Source organism: Rhopalosiphum padi, chromosome 1 (assembly GCF_020882245.1).
Source record: "Rhopalosiphum padi isolate XX-2018 chromosome 1, ASM2088224v1, whole genome shotgun sequence".
In the NCBI taxonomy this organism is placed as follows: domain Eukaryota; kingdom Metazoa; phylum Arthropoda; class Insecta; order Hemiptera; family Aphididae; genus Rhopalosiphum; species Rhopalosiphum padi.
Window position 1 is genome coordinate 33,221,137 of NC_083597.1, and position 21,229 is coordinate 33,242,365.

At 24.1% G+C, this 21,229-nt stretch overlaps 1 protein-coding gene across 1 annotated transcript; it reads left to right on the forward strand.

Moving 5' to 3' along the window:
* The first annotated feature begins 2,862 nt into the window (after nucleotides 1–2,862).
* Nucleotides 2,863–4,777, forward strand: LOC132925459 (piggyBac transposable element-derived protein 4-like). Its single transcript, XM_060989857.1, has 3 exons — nucleotides 2,863–3,412; nucleotides 3,549–3,648; nucleotides 3,757–4,777. The coding sequence occupies exons 1-3, from the start codon at nucleotides 2,863–2,865 to the stop codon at nucleotides 4,775–4,777; spliced, it is 1,671 nt and encodes a 556-aa protein (XP_060845840.1).
* The last annotated feature ends 16,452 nt before the right edge of the window (nucleotides 4,778–21,229 follow it).

The window sequence follows — 21,229 nt, forward strand, 5'->3', positions numbered from 1 at the left end:
ATTTAAAAAATATTATGATTAAATAATATAATGTATACTTATAGGGTATTACTGTAAAATTATTTAAATGCGTTTACAATTTAAAGACATCGTGATTCACACACAAAATTATCATAAATAATGATATAAATATAAAAAAAAAAAAAAAACAAGAGGGCATAACTGCCCTCTTATTTTCCCCTTTTCCCCTTCTATTCCTGCTAGATGACTATAGCTGCTGTATGTTTATCGGATACTGTTAAACAATGATTTCAATTCGTCATAACTATGGAACGAATTTTAATTTAGTACAAAAATAAAACTATTTAAATATATATTTGTTTATTACTTCATAAATATGTATTTATAATATTAAAATATTTAAATTAAAAATAAGATAGAATTCTCTAATATTTATAAATAAATTAAATAATACATAATACAAATTAAAAATGTTGTACCTACGTCCTAGATAAGATATTTTACAGACCTAATTGTATCTTTTCGTCCATCGTAAAATACTAAAATAAAAGCGGAAATTCTTCAAAATACAGGTTACGTAATTTATTTGTAAAATATTTAAAAATATTAAAAGTAAAATTAGCATCAGCTTATTCGAAATTAAATGAAACGTACACATATGTCAAAAACTTTTCGATGTTAAAACTACATAAAAATATTTATTTGAATTAAAATCCGTTCCCTAGTCATAACTCAAAATTCAACTATTCAACTATCGTATAATGTGGAACGTTATGTCTGCCAGACAGTTTATATCGAGTTTTATGAAATGACGATTAACCCTATAGTTTTTACCATACCTAGTCTAAAGTCTAAACCAATATAATTTTATTAAACAAAACCAAAATAATTTATTACTGTTCTGCACAAATATATCATTGCCAATGTATGTATAGTATATACAGTATACTATGGGCTTAAAGGCGATTTAACATATAACTATAATACTAATATGTTTACGGTATCATCGGTATGTATCCATTTAGTAGTTTTGGGTTTGAATGGTAACGTAGCCAAAGTAACATATCACACGACGACACGTCGTTAAAAGTCGTTTCAATTGCTTTCAAGTCGGTACCATGAAAAACTATAAAAATTATTTCTAAAGTACGAGTATGACGCGTTTAAGCGTACATTGTAAGGCTATCAAAAATTAAAATAAAACGTTTAATTAATCAAAAATATAACAATACCTAGGTACTAGGTGAGTAGTGGGTAGTATTTTAAATTTTAATTTGTCAAAATTCAGTTTTCATTATTTTGAAGTTTGGACAACACTATTAAATTTACCATTTTTAAAATAATTTTTTCTTTTCTTTTTGACATCTTGTTCAAATTATACCTAAAATATCTAAACTATTTAACGTAGTTTATAACTTATAAGTATTCAAAGTTTAGATAAGCGGAGTAGAGTGGTACGGTCGTATGGAGATATTCCAAAAAACATTGGTCTAATACTCCGATCATATTTGAAAATAGAAGTTTATACAAATCTAAGAACACATTTGTAAGTGTAGTCTTTTAGTATGCCTACTTGGGAATTCTAAAAATCATAGTTTGATTAAACACATCATTGTAGAAAAAATATTGGGTTATATCATTCTTGATAAATTACCGAGTATAATATTATATCATATGTATAAAATATGCGCGCGAAGTATGTTAATTAATAGAATTTCAGTCTTCGGTGTCTACTTTGCTCTAAATAATACGACGACGGTCACATTGTTAAACGAACGATCCAATTAAGGAATATCTCGTTGGTTATCATTGTATTCGTGATTCAATTAAATTAATAAGTATGTTCGTTAATAATCCGTTACCTATATTTTATAATGAGTACTGACAATATTCGTCGTCCGCGTGCATATGAGAACAAAACAGATCACAAATTCGCGGGGTTTAATTAAATAATATTCAATATTTGTGTTCCCAATTATTTATGTGATTTTTATTTTCGGGGGATAATGTTGAATGTCACGTGAATTTATTATATGGATATTGAAAAATATTTATAAATCGATGTCTCTTGCATGCGTATACATATAAAATTAATTTGGTTACATTTAGTGTACAGAAAATAAACGACGTCTTTGACATTTTGCATCGGTTCATTTTAGTCTGAATAAAACAAAACAACCTTGTTGAAGTAAAGCGATTACACTATTTGTTATTCGTATCACTTAGAACATGATATTTAGAATTATAAAACATTATGTTCTGCGTATACGATGAGTTAGTAGTGTGGTAATAATAAAACACATTTTGAACGTCCAATAGGTACCATCAAACTATATACTTTTTTATCAACGATTATTTATGAATATATTATGTAGATACGGATTTTCATATTATATTTTTACGTTGTTGAAGGATTTGTCCACAGGCGACCTTTACTCTTTAATGTTAGTTGTAATTTAACACGTATTTAACTAAAAAAAATGTCTTGCGAACACGGATTACTATGGGAAAATAGAAGCTTTTCTGATCTTATAAGAGTTTAAAACTTTTATAAAATGCTGACGCCTGCCCCTTATAATTATGCCTTACGACATAATTATTAAATACGATCACGGTTACAAACAAATTAACCAAGTAAGTATATATATTAATATAGTAATTATTAACCTTCTATCGGTCGCGCGGGGTAAATAATCTCCCAGTCTAAATATAAACATCAGTAAAACTTTCCCACGATAACGTGCCTACGTTATATCTTGTATAGCTGTTGATAACATGTTTATCTGAATTTATGATTCGACCAAAGCTTATTTTAGTGAATCAGTTAGTTTTAACCGTTGATTGTGTCGTTTTTGGAAATTATTTACCCCGTGCGACCAATTATTATTTTTTTTATACAACATGGACGAATTCCAACGGCGACGTATTCAACAAATGTTAGATGATGCTAGTGATGAGGAAATCTGGGGTGATATTTCTAGTGATGAAAATGAAGATGCTGAACAATCACAAGTTTCGAATCACGATACAGACACGGAACAGTCGGGATACTCGGATGAAGATAATGGTATTACACGCGATACTATTGATGTTTGTGATGAAAAAAGTTATCATGAATCTGATGACGACTTACCTTTGGCTATGCGGTTGGTCGATTCGTATTATGGTAAAGATGGTACTAAATGGAACCGTGAAAAACCACTTCAGATAAGACGAGCCTATGCACAGAATGTTCTTACCGAGAAATCAGGTGTAAAAGAAACTTCGAGACAAGCGAAAACTATAGTAGATTCGTGGTATATTTTTTTTCCAAAATCTATGTTGGAAATTATAGTCAAATATACGAACGTATACATCCAAAAGGTACGACCAAATTTTACGAGGGAACGAGATGCTTCTGACACAAATATTGCAGAAATAAAAGCTGTCATTGGAATTCTTTATATGATAGGTAAATATAATAAATATATATAATATATAATTATAATATATTTATATTATATATATTATTATAAAATATTATAATTATATCATATTATATTTGCCATATTATTTTTATTTCAATTTTTTTGTGTATGTATACTTAGGTGCTATAAAATGTGGACACCGAAGTTCGGAAGATTTATGGAAAAAGGATGGAACAGGGGCAGAACTATTTTCGTGCGTAATGTCAGAACGAAGATTCCGGTTTATACTCCGTTGCATTAGATTTGATGACGTTCGAGGTCGAAGTGAACGACATAAAATTGATAAAATAACACATATACGGACAATATTTGAAATGTTTGTGAGCAGTTGTAAAACGGCCTACTCCATGTCTGAATATACCTGCATCGACGAAAAATTACAAGCGTTCCGTGGAAAATGTTCATTTCGTCAATACATACCGAGTAAGCCAGCAAAATATGGAATAAAAATATTTGCCCTCTGCGACAATTTAAATTTTTACACAGGAAATCTTGAAATTTATGCTGGTACACAACCTGATGGGCCGTTCAAAGTTGATAATGGTGCCGCTAGTGTTGTCAAACGGTTAATTCAACCGATTTCAAAAACTGGTAGAAATGTAACTACTGACAACTGGTTTACCAGTGTTGAGTTAGCTAACGATTTACAAAAAACACATAAACTTTCACTACTAGGTACTTTACGGAAAAATAAAAGACAGATCCCCCCCGAGTTTACTCAAACAAAACACCGAATTATAACATCTTCGTACTTTGCATTTAGTAAAAATCAAACGTTGGTTTCATACATGCCGAAAAAAAATAAAATTGTTTTAGTTCTTTCAACAATGCATTTTGATAAAGCAATTGATACAAATACGAATGAAGCAAGAAAGCCGGAAATAATTACTTTATATAATGCCACCAAAGGCGCCGTCGATAACATGGATCGCATGACGGAAAATTATACAGTAGCTAGGAAAAGTTTCCGATGGCCATTGACAGTATTTTATTCTATGCTAAACATCGGAGGTGTCAATGCTCAAATAATATATCAAGAAAACTGCCCAAATAACAAAAAGACACGTCTTGATTTTTTGAAATGTTTATCTCGAGAATTGATGAAGGAGCATATGGAATATCGCTGCACTATCATATCATTACCAAAGGAAATAAAAAATAAAATTGTAAAATATGGATTTCATGTAAATGCTACAGAGGAAATTCAACGAATTCGACAATCAGGGAGATGTTCTTTTTGTGACAGAAATAAGGATCGAAAGACAACAAAAGTATGCACAAATTGTGCAAGACTTATTTGCCGTGATCATCTCATAGAAATGTGTCCAAGCTGCTGTGAAGAAATGTAAATAAAACAAGAATATATATAAAATTAATATTATAATTTAATTTAATTTGAAAAAAAAAACACAATTTTGGATTTAAATATTAAAATGTACTTAATGTATAATTTTAAATAAATAAATACGGTTGTTCATCAAAATACATACATTTTGGAAAATTTTTACCCCGCGCGACCAAATATGAAAAAAAAACCGCGCGACCGATAGAAGGTTAAAAGTTATTCGTTTTGTATAAGTAATACTAAATTAAATCATGTTATTATGTAATTATATAACTACTTAATTAATAATCATTGATTTATTTTCACGTAAAACTATTGTACATTATTCATAAAGATTAGATTGGTACATGATCAATAAAAAAAAAAAATCATGATAATATTTTAATTTAATATTCAAACGTTATTGTTTTATTTCATTTCATTTTATTTTAAATACTTTTACTAGCTAACAGAGCTGAGCCCTTTTTTTTTGTACATAGATATAATAATAATAATGATAATGATATTGTTATTTGTCATAGGTACAATTTAATTACTAATTGATGCCATATTCTCATTATGTACTAATTCGATTAATCACCATGCGCATTTGTATGAAATTTCGAACTATGTGTTTTTAAATTGATTTATATTATTTATAATTCATAATAAAATAATAAATTAGTTATAGGTATATCTTATGTGATTATTTTATATTGTGTGAAATACTGCTCACGATATTTATTTGATCAATTTGAGTGATAAATGTTGTCTTTTATGCTTGCTTAATGACGAATAAGTATTATATATAGTCTATACCTACAACCTACCCAAGCCAAAATGTTATTACACATAAAGGATTCTTATCACTGACACTATCGTGTTACTGAAAACGAAAATTCAATATATTACTTCAGGCAAAGGATATCTATTATAAAAATACATTTGTTCTTCTATTATTAATTTTAATGATATCGAAACCACAGTGTATATAGTATAATATGTTATTTTCAAATGTAATATTATACATAAATACATGTGCATTTGTTTTAGTGATCGGTCGACCGTTAAATATTAATGAAAAAATAAACTTTTTTCTTCTAATTAATCGAGTGCAAAACTTTCATAATAGTATAGTAATGCGTAGTTTCAACAGTACCTAAATAATATCATTTTTTAGGATTCATGTTGGCCTTTAGGTACTTTCATTGTGACTCTATTATAATATTATATTATACATAATATACACTTTGTTAATTATTGATGTATTTATAACATTTTATAATATTTCAGTTAAGTAAATTTAGTTTGTGAACATGTTAATATATTTTTATTTGTTAATTATTATAATGAGATACCATAGTACAAAAAACAAGTATGGTCAATACCTACTAGCTACAGGTCTTAATTCGAAGACAAAGTGAATTGATAAATATTAAATTATACTTTTTTTAAGATTAATTTCATATCCTGTGGCCTGGCTTGGGGTATAGAGAAAATTATATGATACCCATCGAATTTATTATTACCTATAGATTTAGGTACCTAATATGGGGCTTTTGGTCTTAATATGTAATTAATATACTATTGAATCGTATGCCTAGCGATTGTTTTATAGTTATAACTATACAGGGATTTTAAATTTGCATAGTATGTGGATTATATTGTTAGGAGGAATAGACAGGCATAGGTTATTTCTGTCGTTATCGTTATTATTGAAAATTTGGATGATCGTACGTGCTTTTAGAATAATTTATCAAGATATCAATTTCATGCTATTATTCGTATTCAAAGGATTAAGGTTATATTTGGAAATAGGAATAATATTGAAATTTGATTTATACAAACATTTAACATATTAATATTGTTCATTTGTGTAAGCAGTGTACCATTTTGCTCAGGAGAATATTACACGGAGAAGGTAACTACTACCTAGTTATAAGTTATAATCTAGTAAAAATGTTAAGTTTTACCAAAATCAACGAACATATTAAAATATTATATCATATATTTTTGTTATTAACTTATAAGAAGTCAATAGCGGCATGCAGTAAGACGGCCTAAATAAGTTCGTTTAGTGTATAACTTAAAATATTTCGAAATTGTATATCTTTTAATGCTGAAATTAGCCGATAACAATTGTATATATTATTTTAGGTTTGTGAGCAGGCCAAAAGACAACACAGAAATTTGATTAAAATGCTCCGTTACGCTTACGTTTAATTTCTCTATGGTAGGAATGTAGATATTAAATGTGACTAGTAGCTATTTTAAAGTTTTAGCTTCCACAAATTCTAAAAGATTTTTGTTTTAAAATTGTAACTTAAATTGTTATTTCATTATTTGTTACTATTTTTAGAAATATTATACAATAAAATTATTATTTTAATGTCATAAGTGTATTTTATTATACATCTATTTTATAATAGGCACATTTAATATGAAAAATCTTTTGCCGTTAAAATTAAACTAAAATAATATATAAACCATCATACTGTTATATCACACATTTATGGTCTTAAATAGTGTTTAAAATTATAATTGAAATTCTAAATTATATTTGTTAGTTATAAAATGCATAGAAAGCAAATAGCAATGTTTTATTTTATGCAGTTACATTTTGATTTTTATTTGATTTTATATTTACCTAATTAAAATTCATCATCATAAAAAATAATTTAATTAGATCACATATTAAACTGAATTTATTATTTAAATTTAAATGTTTAAGCCTAGGAAAATGTCTAGTTGGCACTTATAATATTAAGTAATTGTGAGGTATATATTTTAGGTCAACAGGCTTGAATTTACAAAATACTATTTTGTTATATTACGTTTATGAATATATTTTAATGTGATATCGCAATGTATAATTATTATTTTTCAACACAAATTAAAAAAAATCTGTAATATATTATATGCTTACTATCTTGAGTCTAATATACCTATATTATAGTAAATTTTGATTTATAGTATTTAGATTTAATTTCAGAAAATATAAATACGAATAACGTATATTAAACTGCTAAAATGTATAAATTAATTAACAAGACAGAATTATGATAATAATTAATTAAACTAATAATGTTAACTGCGTTTATCAAAACAAATATTAGGTATATAATGTAATATCGCTTGCTTCCGCTTGTTTCAAGTCTAATAATATTGGACTAGAACAATACGTCATTTTATCAAACTTTTAACATGCAAATTAAGTACAAGCAAACTATTTTACAACTCGAGTATGATATTTTACAAACATTTATTTAAAACAATTAAACGATTAACAGTTACAGTTAATACGAGTTAAATGTTATGTTATTAATTTAAGATTTAAATTATTTAATTTATTATTTATACAATATATAAATATATAATATAATATAAATACTAAACTTTGATTATTTTTATATGCATCGTTTAAATTACAATATATTTACAAACAACTAATTATACTTCCAAATTCAAAATATGAAAGGGTACATTTTCGGTACAGTCGATTCGTTATTCATGTTCATCTATATTGGTATACATATAATATACTGAGGGTATGCGCCAAAGTTGTGGAACGGTTGCGCCACTGTCGGTGTAAAAACTGAACACTTCTTGTGAGTGACACTCATTTGGTAAACTCAAGCCTAGGTCCAACCATGCAGCACATCAGCTTTGCAGTAGTTTATATTGTAATTTTTGGACTTTCGTCGTCCAATTTTTTGGACTGTCATCTCCAAGGTATTTATTTTTCGATCTTAAATTATATTTTAATGTATTATGTTTAAAATACGAATGTGGTTATTTTAATATATTAATATAATATGGATGTTGAATTTATGTGTTTGTTTTATCATAAGTATAATTAACATTTTGAGCTATATTATAAATATTTACATTGAAAATGAATAATTTTTTTTTTGTAGGTATTAATTTAAATTAATTTAAATCTTTTTAAATAAGTGAATAATTTAAAAAAAATTAAACTATCAAACTATTAGTCTACTCATAACTATTAAATTATTCATAATAACATTTTAAGTGATTAATGTTAATTTAAAATTTAATATTGTACTATTCTTTTATTTTTTCGATAAAGATTTTAACATTTACTTCGGCACCAAGACCATTTTGATGAATTTTAAAATTCGTGATAATAATTTATGATCATATATTAAACTGTATCATTCACTCATACAATTTATTCAATGTATGCATTTTTAAATTATTTTTATATTATAATCCCTAAATAATTAAAATATTCTTTTTTATACATTGTGATTTAGATTTAATGGATGTTTCAAGTTACCCGTCATGTTTCTATAAATGGCTATAATAAAATTACATTTTAAAAACATAGAAAATATAAATTAACATTTAAAATCATTTTATTTTTTGATTAACAAATTTTATAGCATTCTTTAAAATATTCATACTAGGAAAGTAAGATATTTAGTGATAGGTACAATAAACATATCTAATATATGCATCGCATAATATAATTATTAAATATGCTTTACCGCCTTTAACACAAATAAAACCTTAAAAAGCCTTAAAACAACTTATAAATAAATATTGACAACATTATGAATATTATATTAAATATTTATGTGTCTTAAGAATTTCTGTAATTAATGTTTACATAAAAATAGATAGGTAGGTTAGGTAGCCAAAATTATATACTATTGATAATAATATTATCTCTCTTTTTAATCTGATATATTATGTGTTGTTATTGTATTTATATTTTATTTAATATATTTTCATCAATAAAAAAATAAACATTATGGTATATGTTAGCATTCAGAAAGAATCCAAGATTTTTATAAATAAAAATTTCCTCTACTGTGTGTTATGAAGACAGAACATTTTACAATAATAATTATATTAATACAACAATTTTTAGGTCAACTAGTGAAAACATAATTTACTTAAGTATTCATATACTCATTGTGGGCAAGTGTGTATTTTGAGAATTATTTTCAGCATTTTAATCAATATTATAATATCTTGTACCTAAAGAATGTATTGAAAACAAAAGTAATTTTCAAATTATATAAAATAAAAAGATTAAGTTAGGTTAAAAAGTACTAATTTAATACGTGCTATGTAAAAATAAGTACAATTTTTAAAATGATAATATATCTACCGCAAGTTCTGTTGAATTTAAATTTGAAAGTGTAAGTTAATTAGTTATGATTTCTATGCTCCATACTCTACAGGATTAGGTGCTTTATAATCATTAAATTTGGTTTAAATAGAGCACATATTTATTCACATTAAATTATTTTAGCGTTGAATTGAATATAATATCTAAGACTATAACTTTATAATAAGAATGATTGTGTTAATAAATAGAATCCTATATATACCTATCAAATAATTTAAAACTAAATTTTCATTTAAATTGTTTTATTACTGTGATTATTTCATATTTGGCTCAAGATCATATTTATAGAACATCTAATCAGTCTAGATATTTTTATTATTTATTATAATTTTTTTTTTATTAATGATAAGCTTCGACCGCAGGGATTATTAAATTTTCATTAAAATTATATTTTACATAATAACGCAACTGGATAATAATAAAATAAGTAACATAACAATTTGTAGTTATTGTATTGAATATATTTTTTTATTTTGGTAAATACTCTTAAAAAATTAGATGATGACTTCTGAGTTTTGGTTGACAATCGTTTCCGCTCACTTTTAAGAAGTTTTGATTGTTTTAGTTCTTTATTTCTTGTTTATTATTGGATCTGCATTCCGTCAGTACGACTCTAGATGAAGTGCACTAGGTCAGTGGTTGATTTTGCATGAGGTGTCCACGTGTAGACGGGTGTGGCCGATTCTCGGATGGTTTATAATTATTTCTGTTTTCTAGATATTTTAAATTATTTCCAACGATTTATATTTTATTTTATTTCATGTAATTTTGTATTTTGTTTTGACTAATTATTTTGTTAGATATTGGACAGCATACATACCTAATTTTATTTTATTTTTTTTATATCTATTATTATATCACAGTTTGGGAACATCAGATACCGTTTTAGCATGTTGGCCAGGCAAATCGTTTCGTATATTTTGCAACGTCTTAATATCCAAATAAATATTGTTTTGCGTTTTTAAATTTCAGTGCCTCATATATCAATTTGTAGTTATATATAAAATTAAATTAAAATATAATATTATAGCTATTTTAAAAACTTATATTCATATCCAAATGCAGATTATATATTGCAATGGACGTAGCCTTTAGTTTTACGATTTTTAAGGATTAAATACCAGTCAACTTATTTCATATGTATTATTTTGCCTCAAGCAACAATAACATTTCAAACACAAATTAATTTCTGACAATTATTACAGTACATAAATGAATTATGAAGTATGTACACATTAGTTATGTTGAAAATTAAGATAGAATTTTGTCATAACGTCAAAGTAAGCTGTGTTTATCCGATGAAATAATGTATATATATATTTTTGTTTTTAACAAAAATGTTTTTAGATCGATTAAATGTTCATCAATCTAAAGTTAAATTAAATTATTTATTAATTTTATAGTTATTGACAAACTATAGCCTAAGAGAACATCGTTTGAAATAAAAATTATATTTTCACATTGGACTACAATTATTAATTATTAATACCTAATATATATTACTTATACTGTAATGAAAAGGTTTTGAATCTCAACTTTTGATGTAGTTATTGTACTTTAAATAATAATATTCAAATATACAAGCAGTAGATACCAACTAAATTAAAACCAATTTTATTACTACCTATATTATTTAAACTTTTTAATTGAAATAAGCCTCAGCAGTTAAATTACTGGCTAACAATTATAGAAATTATAAAATATACAGTTACGTATTTATTTTTAAATATGTAAAATATTATGTTAAATAAATTTTAAATTTCACCAAATAACATTTTAAATATTTGTCTAATATTTCGTCCGAATGCACTATGCTAATTATAATTATAATACAGCTTGTGGCTTTTGCAATAAAAAATGCTTAAATACAATTTATATTTAAAATATATGGATTAATTGTTATTTGTTTATAGCTGATTTAACTTTGAGTACTGTATACTTTATCGTCATGATTAGATGTATACAAGAATATTATCGACAATATAGTACAGTTTAGACAAATTAAAAAATACTACCTAATAAAGTCTAAAACTATATAAACATTTGAAAGTTACAACTCTAAGAATTTTATACACTCATATAGATTATAAGTAATTACTAATGTCTAATGTTTGTAACCATGATGGTATAGACAATCTAATAAAGGATTATAAGTATTAATTTCTGTACAAACACTAGTAGGTTATTACATTCTAAGTAATTAATGCATTTTAACAACTATATTCAATATTCAAAGGGTATAAAGCATATACTTTATAGCATTATGGCATATATGTACTATGATTATTTATTTGATTAACTTCTAATAATTAATGTAATAGCTATAAATATAGATACTGTAGTTTGCCGTAAAATCTTAATTTTACCTTTTAATAGAGTAATTATCATTGTAATTATCATTTATCGGTAGCATAAAGAATATTATTATTGATTGTAAATTGAATATTTTAATTTCATATAATTACTCAAAATTATGCAGTTATTATTTTCAAAGTAAATTGTAAATTTGTACAAAAATTGATTTATATATTATGTACAACATTTTTATAAAGTTAATCGATAAAAATTATTTTTAAAATCGTATTTATATACTATTATTATACCATCATATTGTATCACGTGAATTATGTGAAGAAAAATATAGGATTCGCTTATTACTTTTTACCTAAGTAAAAACTTATACTTTTTTTTAATAAAATTGCAAAATCAAATATTAAAGATGGATATTGCAGACTGCATGTTATAAAATCAAAGATATAGGTAATAGGTATTTCTTATTATTTTTGAAGCAGTAAAAAGTACGTATAATATTATGCATTTTGTACACGTTCAAGTTGTTTAAAACAATAATAATAATAATAAATAAAAACTGATTATTCAACAGTTTATTATTATTAATATTTCGATAAGAAGTTAATATTATCTGATTTGACAAATAAAAAATTGAATTATCCAGATGCAAATAATGAGTTGGACATTTTGAACAAACGATGATACTTAATAAATTGTTTAGGCAATTTTTTCGAGGCTTTTGTTAAGGGGAAATCAATTAGATAACCAAATAAACGATATCGAAGCGATGGATTATAAAATAAATAGTTATTTGGGCACGCATGTCACACAACACATCCATAAGTCACAGTGAAATTACCTAAATAAACCCCTTAAATTAAATTGTATAATATTATACTCCTAAAATTATTATTATCCGTATTACCTAATTTTCATGTTTTTAAAGATTAAATTTTAAATTACAATTTTTAACATTTTGTTATTTTTATTTTTATAATTCTATAAAGTAGTTTATAAATTAATAAAAATAACATTAAAAAGGCGTTATAGAATACATAGACGATTTTATTAAGAGTTTAAATTTATTTTCATAATTGATTTCGTTTCACGTAATTGGAAGTAAATAAGTAATTATAGAACACGATAGACATATTTTTATACTGAAATACAAAGGAATAGTAATATTATATGATTATTATGTTACCAGCAAATTTAAAAATATATAATATACCAATACATTTATTTTTATTAGTTATATTGCTGATGCATTTTTATTTTTTTGATGAATAGATGAATTACTTTATAAATACTATATTCGTTTTGACTCCTGTTACCTACGTCTCAGTTTTTCAAATATTACTTATGAGAATATTAAAGACAATATAATATTATAATAACTGTATGGCTACACTGCTACAGTCATAAATAAATGTTCGTGGGTAACACATTTTATGGTTTGTATAGTTATACAGGTATTGCATTTCTGTCTTGCATCCCGAGTTTGTGAATATAATATGTTTAATTGAATTTGGAACACCATAAATATACCTATAGCAATTACTAATTAGTAAATAATAATAAATGTACCTAATGGAAAAATGTTCTAGTCCGAAGTAGGTGTCCCAACACTCCCGAAAAATAATATTTTTTGAATTACAACAAAATAAATAATAGTTATTTTTGTTTAATTATCCAGTTTTTTTCAACATTTTTTAAGTACTCGGAATGTCTTTAAAAAAAATTATTTTATTTAACTACCTCGGAAACCACCCTCAAATTTGAAAATTATTGAAGCATTTTTACTACTCCGAAAGATAATATAAGTCATAAATTGATGATTTACACAAAAAAATATACATACGAGTATATCATTATAAATAATAAATACAATTACCATTCTACAATCAATTATGTTTAGGGTATTAACTATTATTCATTAGTTATTAATTATCATGGTAATATCTATTCGTATGTATAAAAATGAATGTTTCTTTGCTTATCCTCTGCTATAGGCTTAAAAACAATTGAACCATTTTCAATAAAAGTAATATCAATATATTTCTTGCAGAGACTAGAAATGTTTATAGGCTTATAGCATATTTTTTAACACCTGTAATAAGTAGATCACATATGTTTTGGCTCATGAAAATTAAAAATGTTTTGTTCGTTTATTTAAAAGATAATCATCGGTTACAAATAAAATTACAATAATAATTAATAGAAATACGGTATTCTATAAACATTTTTAAATAGATAAAAAATAAATGTATTTAAAAAAAAATCAGATAATAAGTAATCACTTAAGAATACAATCACAGTGATTAATTTTATGATTTGCTTTCTTAATTTTAAACATATTTTTAATGTAAACACATAACGGAGAATACCAATCTTAACAATGTAGGATTTACGTCAGCTAATAAGCATTCGTTGAATCTGTCTCCAGTTTTATGCGTTTACATCAAAAACATGCCCAGAATTAAGTAGTGGAAAATCATAAAATTAATCATTGTAATAATATTGTGTTTGTATTATACATTTCAACTGAAATGGAAAACGATAGAAAGATAGATTAATTTTAACCCGGGCGAAGTCGGGTAATACAGCTAGTTTATTTATACAATATAAGGTTTGGTTTAATTTTAGGCTTATTTTACTTTTTTACCGAAAATGGAAACATTATTTTATAACTGTTGTTAATGTATGATATCTCATATAATACTTTTTTGTTTCCGTTCTCATTTCCGTATTATAGGTATGTGTATTATGACTATTATGTATATATTGTAATACAATGTTATCCGCTTAGAATTATACTTTAATGGTATGTCTGAGTATTTCATCAGTTGCAGGTTTAAATGTAAAATAATAATAATATATTCTAACTTTTAAATTAATATTTATTGATGCTTACCAATAACTTTTTTAGGTCAAAAATGTCTTATTTTTTAAATATACGTACCTACACTTACTTATATTATTTCATTATTTTAGATACAGCTTACAGAGAGATAAAACGTTTATTCCCATCAGAATGGAAACGAGCAGTAAGTGATTTGTTATTATTTATTACTATAACAATAAACTTAAATACACGCAAATACTAATAATATAAAACTATTGTATGTAACTTAATGCTGTTGATTATCGAATGTCATAACATGTCTGCGAAAATTCAAAATTTCATAGTCATTGACGTACATATTGTTTATTATTTAGACATTAAATTTACACCTTTTACATTTATTTTAGGTTATATATTTCTTTAAGTATAAGAATAGGTAATATATTTTTGGTCATCATATTATATTAGAGTATATTTTATTATTTAGAAGAATCTTTAAAAATGTATAACTTATATAAGTAACTCGCAAAAGTGTGAGATTAATATTTAAACAAATTTCAAAGAATGTTCACGATTAATAATTATTCATCTTTACAGTTTAAGGGTACACCTGTACTAAATAATTTTTACCATTGTTTATGGTATAAAAAGAAAAATACAAAACAAAAGATTGCCTGCCTATGTAGTAATTGTTTACTGACAGCAAATTCTACTTTCTGGTAATTTCTCGTATAGTACATTTTTAAAATATCCGTATAAAACAAATGATATGAATTATAAAAACGAGAATGAATTCTTTTGTTATTTCACTAATTGTATTTTGTTGTACTGATAATATTTACTGACTAGGAACTAGTTTTATAATATTTTTCTTTTAAATAAACAACAAATTCGCAAATTATTAAACATATTATTTTATTTATAATAAGTTGCTTATATCTACCTACAAAATTATTATATTTTTATTAATTGTGTAAAAATATGTTTTTGAACGATTTTTTAGTCTAACCTTGGAGGCAGAGTAAGTATTTAGAATGGTATTGCTATATTAGAGTAAGAACTTAATATCATAAATGCATTTTATATCGTGAAAGTAGGCATTTTCGCTTCATTTCTTTGCTCACTGTTATTTTGTTAATCTAGAAACGTATTTTTTTTAATAAAGAAAAATAATATGTGCAAAGATAGACAACAAGCTCGTTTTTAGTGACCTACATATTTTATGACACAAGTTCACCATCTCAAGATATGTACAATATATCCATGGACCATAGTATAATAATAGTATAATAAATGTATTTTCGTAATTCCTTTAAGTTACCGGATTTTTAACAATGTAAAGTGTAAACAATATTTCATAAAATATTTTAATGGTTTTCATAAAACAGTTTATAAAGTGCAAAATACGATTTTTAAGTAACTAGGTACCTATCTATATTTGATTCAATACTGGTAACCTGTATGTTAGGTATCTATAATCTACTTGGCTTATGTGATTATCTAATTCATTGTTATAGGTTTATATTTTACAACTATAGGTACTGTTATTTGGTAAAATATGATTGAGATCGGAAGTTTTAGTACCTAATATACACTAATAGGATGGAGAACTCTCGATTAATATTATTTTTTCCGATTTTTTTTTTTACTTCGTGGTTACCATATCTATTTATTAATTTTTATCAGACAGTTGCACACTAGATATATTCGGTACTTGTCCAAATAAATATTGAAAATCAGATTCAGAATGTATTTAAAAAGTTTAATGATACAGAAAGTGGTTTAAATCATTTTTGGTTTACAATTTTTAAGTCATAAGAAAGTCAATGATGTATTTTATTGTGCTTTTTAAGTTACTGTGCTACGGCAGAATAAAGTAAAAAATAAGAATTAACGAATTTAAAAAAAAACATTTAATATGTGATTTACACACCTGTTAATTTATTGAAATATTTAGAATACCTATATTATATATATATATTAGCATTGGTTAACGCTATCCAGGAATTATTCATAACTTATATTATAGCCATACTTTTTAAAAGACAATTATTATAATTTATGACTATATTATAAATTTGTATCACATATTTTATTTGTATATTATGTACCTAATATAACCTAATAGTATAACCTAATATTACTATTATTCTTATTTGTTACACTTAAATTTTCAGTTAAAAAAAATGTAATGCCAATCGTTCGATAACTAATAAATAAGCTAGTTAAATTATATGGTAATATTGCACGTTCGTTATCGTACTATAACTAGTTTTTTTGGGTAATCAAAGTTCTACTAAGTTCATAGTGAATTTTAAGTATTTTCAATCGTCCGCCCAAAAAGGTCGAAAACCCTGTTACTCAAACTAATTTAAATTTGTTAATACTCCCCAACATTAGTTGTAATATTTTATAATTTTTTTTTCTATTTAATTTTCATAAAATACAACTATTATAACTTGTGTTAATAATGTGTACCTATTATAATTTCTAATAGTTTTTTCTTAAGGGTATTGTGATAGACGATAGTTATATTATAGTATGATGTCATAATATATAAACATATTGTAATAATTAATGAGTAGAAATAATTAATTATTATTAGTTATGTATTAGTGTCATGCACCATGGCCTTATGCTCTTATTCAATATTAATTTGATTATTAGTGTAAATATGTACCTAATTTAGATTTACTTGAATAACCATAACTAGAAGTATTTAATTAATTCAAAAAATATTAAATATATTACATTTGATGTATCTGCATAACATAGTTTATACCTTTGTATATTCTATTTAAAAGGTATTTTTTAAAATCATAATTTTTTTTTTTTTAGATGTTGTAAGTATTAAAATTATACATGTTTAGTTTTTATTTTTAAATGATTATATTTCAGAAATAAAATACAATGTCTATTAGAAATTTCTGAAATTAACTAGTAGGTAATAAAACTAATACCCTATGAGTATGATGCATATTTGATGTGTATCGTACATAGGTAGGTGGTATAGGTACTATATTTCATAAATTAATTACTTATCTGCTATCTATTATCATTACAGTAAATTAAATTAAACATATTGAAAAATATCACAATAATGTAACTTATATTGTACGAGTAGAAGGTAATAAATTAATATAAGTTAATAAATTGTTCGCAAAAAGTTATTTACTTTTTGTACACCTACCTACTGTATTATACAAACACATATTCGTTTATATATTTTTGAACGAAAATTAATATATGGGTTACCTACCTATCTAGATAATGAATATTTTGTACATTTTATAAAATAGCTCATATTATATTTGAATTGTTGATTAAAAAGTATCAATTACAGAATTACATTTAATAATATAATAGGTAGGTCCCTACCTATATAAAAATTATGTATATATATATATATATATATATATTACTGTATTATCCATATATATATGAGTAAATATTTGTTTTCAATACCTAGTTGGAATTTTTTAAATCTCTAAAACATTTGAATTACATTATTTATACTAATAACTAATTTTTTCACTTTGGTAGATGTACTAGTTGATTAATTGGCTCAAATAATGTACATCATATTAAATAATAATAATAATAAAATATTTTAGCAACTACTAATTAGTAATTACACAATAGTAGATAGGTATTTATAAAGTTGTCTATGTATATAGGTACACACATTATAAATATTATAAATAGAAAGATAGATATTTAGTTGTTTCATGTAATAACTACTAGGTATACATGAAGTAAAAATGTAGGTATGTACCAGTTAGTTAAAATTTTTCGATTTAATATTTTTTGTAACAAATATTTGGTAGTAATAATTTGTAAGTAGGTCAAAACATTTAAAAAATAAAATTATGACCACATAACTGTATCTGCAGACATTTTAACTAAATATTAAATACTTACTTATTTACTGGGCTCAAGCATAAGACCCATGCACATAAAATAGATTATAATTAATTAAATAAAAATATGTTGACTATCAAGATATAGCTACATACTAAATGTATAGTCTATATATTATCAGATATATAAATGTGTATTGTAGATGCTTAGAAATATGATCAAAATACTAAATAGTTGATGTTAATTTTTCTTATATATATTATATAATAGAATAATATTGTGTGTATCTATTCCATCTGTTAATGACTAACTAGAGCAGAACATATTTGAGTTTATAAGAATTTTGCCATTGTTGAAAAGTTAATTAAAAGTGTTTTGTACAATTAGTAATGATATGCAATAAAAATTAAATGGACTATGATAAACGCTGCTAAATTTATGCATACTAATAAGTAATGCCCTTAATATTTTGTGAATTTATTTCAAACAAGTTTTACTGCGTGTATGAGTGGGTAGGTACGTATTGTGTATTGTATGATTTTAAATAAAATATATACACAAATTAATTTCTTGTAATTTAAAACAAGAGTAGCTATTTTTTTAAATAGCTAGAATTAAAATATCTAATATTAAAAAAAAATAAAATAAGGAAAATATTTATATCTCCAATATAACATAATTATAACAGATAGGTATCTACATTAAATTAACATTATTTTATTTTGTTTTGGCAATCATTTTTATGGATATTTTGGCAATACTTAGCTGGTAAGTTTAACATAGATATTATAATATAAATTATTTCTTATTTCTTAAAATGTTTACATGACGTATATTTGTTAAGTTATTCAGTAGAACTTTTTGTCTGGTAATATTAGAGGTGAATTTCATGTTTAATTTAAAACAATTAAATCTTTCCAAGACTGTTCTAAAATTCAATGTAAAATTTCAACCTACCTTTTAAAACTATATTCATAAATAAGTATGTTTTAATATTTTTACTATTGCGCTGTTTTATTGTTTTATATTTTTAATTAGATGCGGTTTATTTAAATTTTAGAAAATAATGAGATATGATATTAATACTGATAGTTACATACAAACTGATAGAACTTAATGCGAATAAAATATTATACTTCAGTATGTTCTAAAAAAAACTTAAATTTTTTACAGTGATGTAAGTTGAAGAAATAAAAGTTACCTAATTTATAAGCATATTTTCATACTAATTAATACATTAAAATGTTGTATTAATTATAATCTACCATTTACCTTTTAATTATTATTTTTTTTATTTAGTTTTTATTGTATTGATTTATTAGATATTATTATAATAACTAAATAACAGCCAATTAACTTATTATAACTACTACCTATGTTTTAATTATTGTATTACTCTTTCTAGCATTGTAATTAGTGAATTGTTATATAATTATGTTTTACAGTTTTACCATTTTTACCTACTCAATTTCTACAAAATTCTATATGTTAATTATTAATTTTTAATTTAAATGTTTTTATGAAAATGCGTCAAATAAGAAAACTACCTTCATTAAATTTCATTATAAAATCAAATGAAAAATTAAGTTTTAACTGGATAAAAAAATAAAATAGAAAGTAGGAATACTTAAATACAAACATAATTTACAATAACTTAATAAATATACTGGTGTTATTGTAGATATTTTTATCGTTATTTATTACAAATATATTATATGTTAATATTTTATAGATGTGCCAATTGGACAGTAGAGTGAGTATTAAACAATTGTATTTGATTATTTAAAAAATGCATAAATCTTAGTAAAGTATACTGTAATTAGTAAATAGAAGTTACTAATACATTGATAAATTACTATAAATTGGTGCCTTGAATTCATAGGCATAATTAGACCTTTAAGTAGCCCCTCCCCCTAACTTAAAATTCCTAAAAATGTTTTAAAGCAATTTTTTTTTAATTTAATTATTATTTATTGTTTCTATTGGTTTTTACAACTGATTTGAATGATTATTGATTTATATGAAACATTATATTTTTTTATATTGTAAGCTAAAATAAAGTTAATACTAATATATTTTATAAGCACATGCATTTACCCTATAATTCTTGGTGGGGGGGGGGGGCTGATGCCCATTACAAGGTAAAACTAAAACTTATAAATGTGATTTGTGATTATGTATAGATATATAGTCATATAGGCAATCAGCAGTCAAAGTGTAATTAATTTTATTTTTATATTTTTTGATTAAAATTTTTTTGAAGATTTCTGTAGTTTAAGGTATGATAAGGTGGGGTTACTAATAGATAATAAGACAAT

Excerpts from the sequence above, each read along its gene's own strand:
- LOC132925459 (XM_060989857.1), top strand. The coding sequence starts at position 2,863 with ATGGACGAATTCCAACGGCGACGTATTCAACAAATGTTAGATGATGCT. Across the intron at positions 3,413-3,548 it reads TGGAATTCTTTATATGATAG|GTGCTATAAAATGTGGACAC; the intron begins GTAAATATAATA and ends ATGTATACTTAG. Across the intron at positions 3,649-3,756 it reads ATGTCAGAACGAAGATTCCG|TTGTAAAACGGCCTACTCCA; the intron begins GTTTATACTCCG and ends GTTTGTGAGCAG.